The following is a 1,481-nucleotide window of genomic DNA, read 5'->3' as shown; positions in this document are numbered from 1 at the left end:
GGATTAACACAGAGGACATGGGGAGATGGAGAGGAGAAGAGAGTTGGGGTAAATTGTATGAGGACACAAAGCATGAGAGACTGTGGACTCTGAGAGACAAACTGAAGGTTTTGAAGGGGAGTAGGGCAGGGAGTTGGGTGAGCCTGGTGGTGGGTATAATGGAGGGCACATATATAGCATGAAGCACTGGATGTGCTGCATAAACAATGAATTCGGGAACACTGAAAAGAAATTTTAAAAAATAAAAAATTTTAAAAACAAAATCCTTTAACAATTTCTTATGAAAGAAGTAATTTTCATTCAACTTCCTCTAAAAATAATTTTGAAAGCTATACTCTGCCTCTTTTCTCAAAAAATTTTTACACAATTTAGGCCAACTCCTGGCACTTAGAAGTTAAGTTGTAAATACTCATATGAAAAAGATTTGATTAAAAAGGAGGAAAAGAGAGACTTGGGTCTAATAATTCTAAGATTTTAACTCCAGACCTGATTAGATTAGATCATGGCTCAGAGTGTGAACTAATATGTTGTTGGTCCAATTTTTTCTTCTGTCTTTGTATTTCTCAGCAGAGACACTCTGTTAGCTCAATGATCTGGGGAAATCGTTCACTTTTTATGGAATTTGTGTTCCTGGCCTATCCCTCCCAACCAGAGTTCTGTGTCTTGTCCTTCCTTGGAGTCAGCCTCGTTTATACCTTGATCATCACTGGGAATGTCCTAATTATAGTGGCCATCCAGACAGAAGCTCGCCTACATACACCCATGTACTATTTTTTGGGCAGCCTCTCAGCAGTAGAAATATGTTACACTGCGGTGGTGGTGCCCCACATCCTGGCCAACATCCTACAGTCAGAGAAGACCATCACCCTCCTATGCTGTGCCACTCAGATGATCTTCTTCATTGGGCTTGGCAGTGCTGATTGCTTGCTCTTGGCCACCATGGCCTATGACAGGTATGTTGCCATCTGCCACCCCTTGCAGTACCCTCTCACCATGACTTTAACTCTCTGTGTCCGCTTGGTTGTGTCCTCTGTGAGTATCGGCTTGTTCCTGTCTGCACAACTGGTGGCCTTCATCTTCTCTCTGCCATTCTGCCGGGCTCGAAGTATCCAACACTTCTTTTGTGATATTCCACCAGTGATGCCTCTTGTTTGTGCCAACAGCCACATCCATGAGCAGTTAGTGCCAGTGGCAGCCACACTGGCCATTGCTGTGCCTTTCTTCTTCATTGCTACTTCCTATGTCTTCATTGTGGCTGCTGTGCTCAAGATCCACTCAACAGCTGGACGTCACCGGGCCTTCTCCACCTGCTCCTCCCACCTCTCTGTGGTCCTGCTACAGTATGGCTGTTGTGCCTTTGTGTACCTGCGCCCCAGCTCCAGCTACTACCCCAAGCAAGATCAGTTCATCTCACTGGTGTACACATTGGGAACCCCACTGCTCAACCCACTTATCTACACCCTGAGGAACAGTGAAATGAA

The 1,481-nt window shown here is 45.0% G+C and overlaps 1 protein-coding gene across 1 annotated transcript; it reads left to right on the top strand.

Annotated features, from left to right (window-relative positions):
- Window positions 1-588: 588 nt before the first annotated feature.
- On the top strand, window positions 589-1,476 carry LOC132008988 (olfactory receptor 10W1; the record flags this gene model as incomplete). Its single annotated transcript, XM_059387434.1, has 1 exon — window positions 589-1,476. A coding segment is annotated over exon 1 (888 nt), but the record flags the coding sequence as incomplete, so codon positions are not given.
- Window positions 1,477-1,481: the final 5 nt, after the last annotated feature.

The sequence above is a fragment of the Mustela nigripes genome, unplaced genomic scaffold (assembly GCF_022355385.1).
Source record: "Mustela nigripes isolate SB6536 unplaced genomic scaffold, MUSNIG.SB6536 HiC_scaffold_2825, whole genome shotgun sequence".
Taxonomy (NCBI): Eukaryota; Metazoa; Chordata; class Mammalia; order Carnivora; family Mustelidae; genus Mustela; species Mustela nigripes.
Note: the sequence above shows the minus strand (reverse complement) of the source record. Positions and strands in the feature narration are given on the sequence as shown.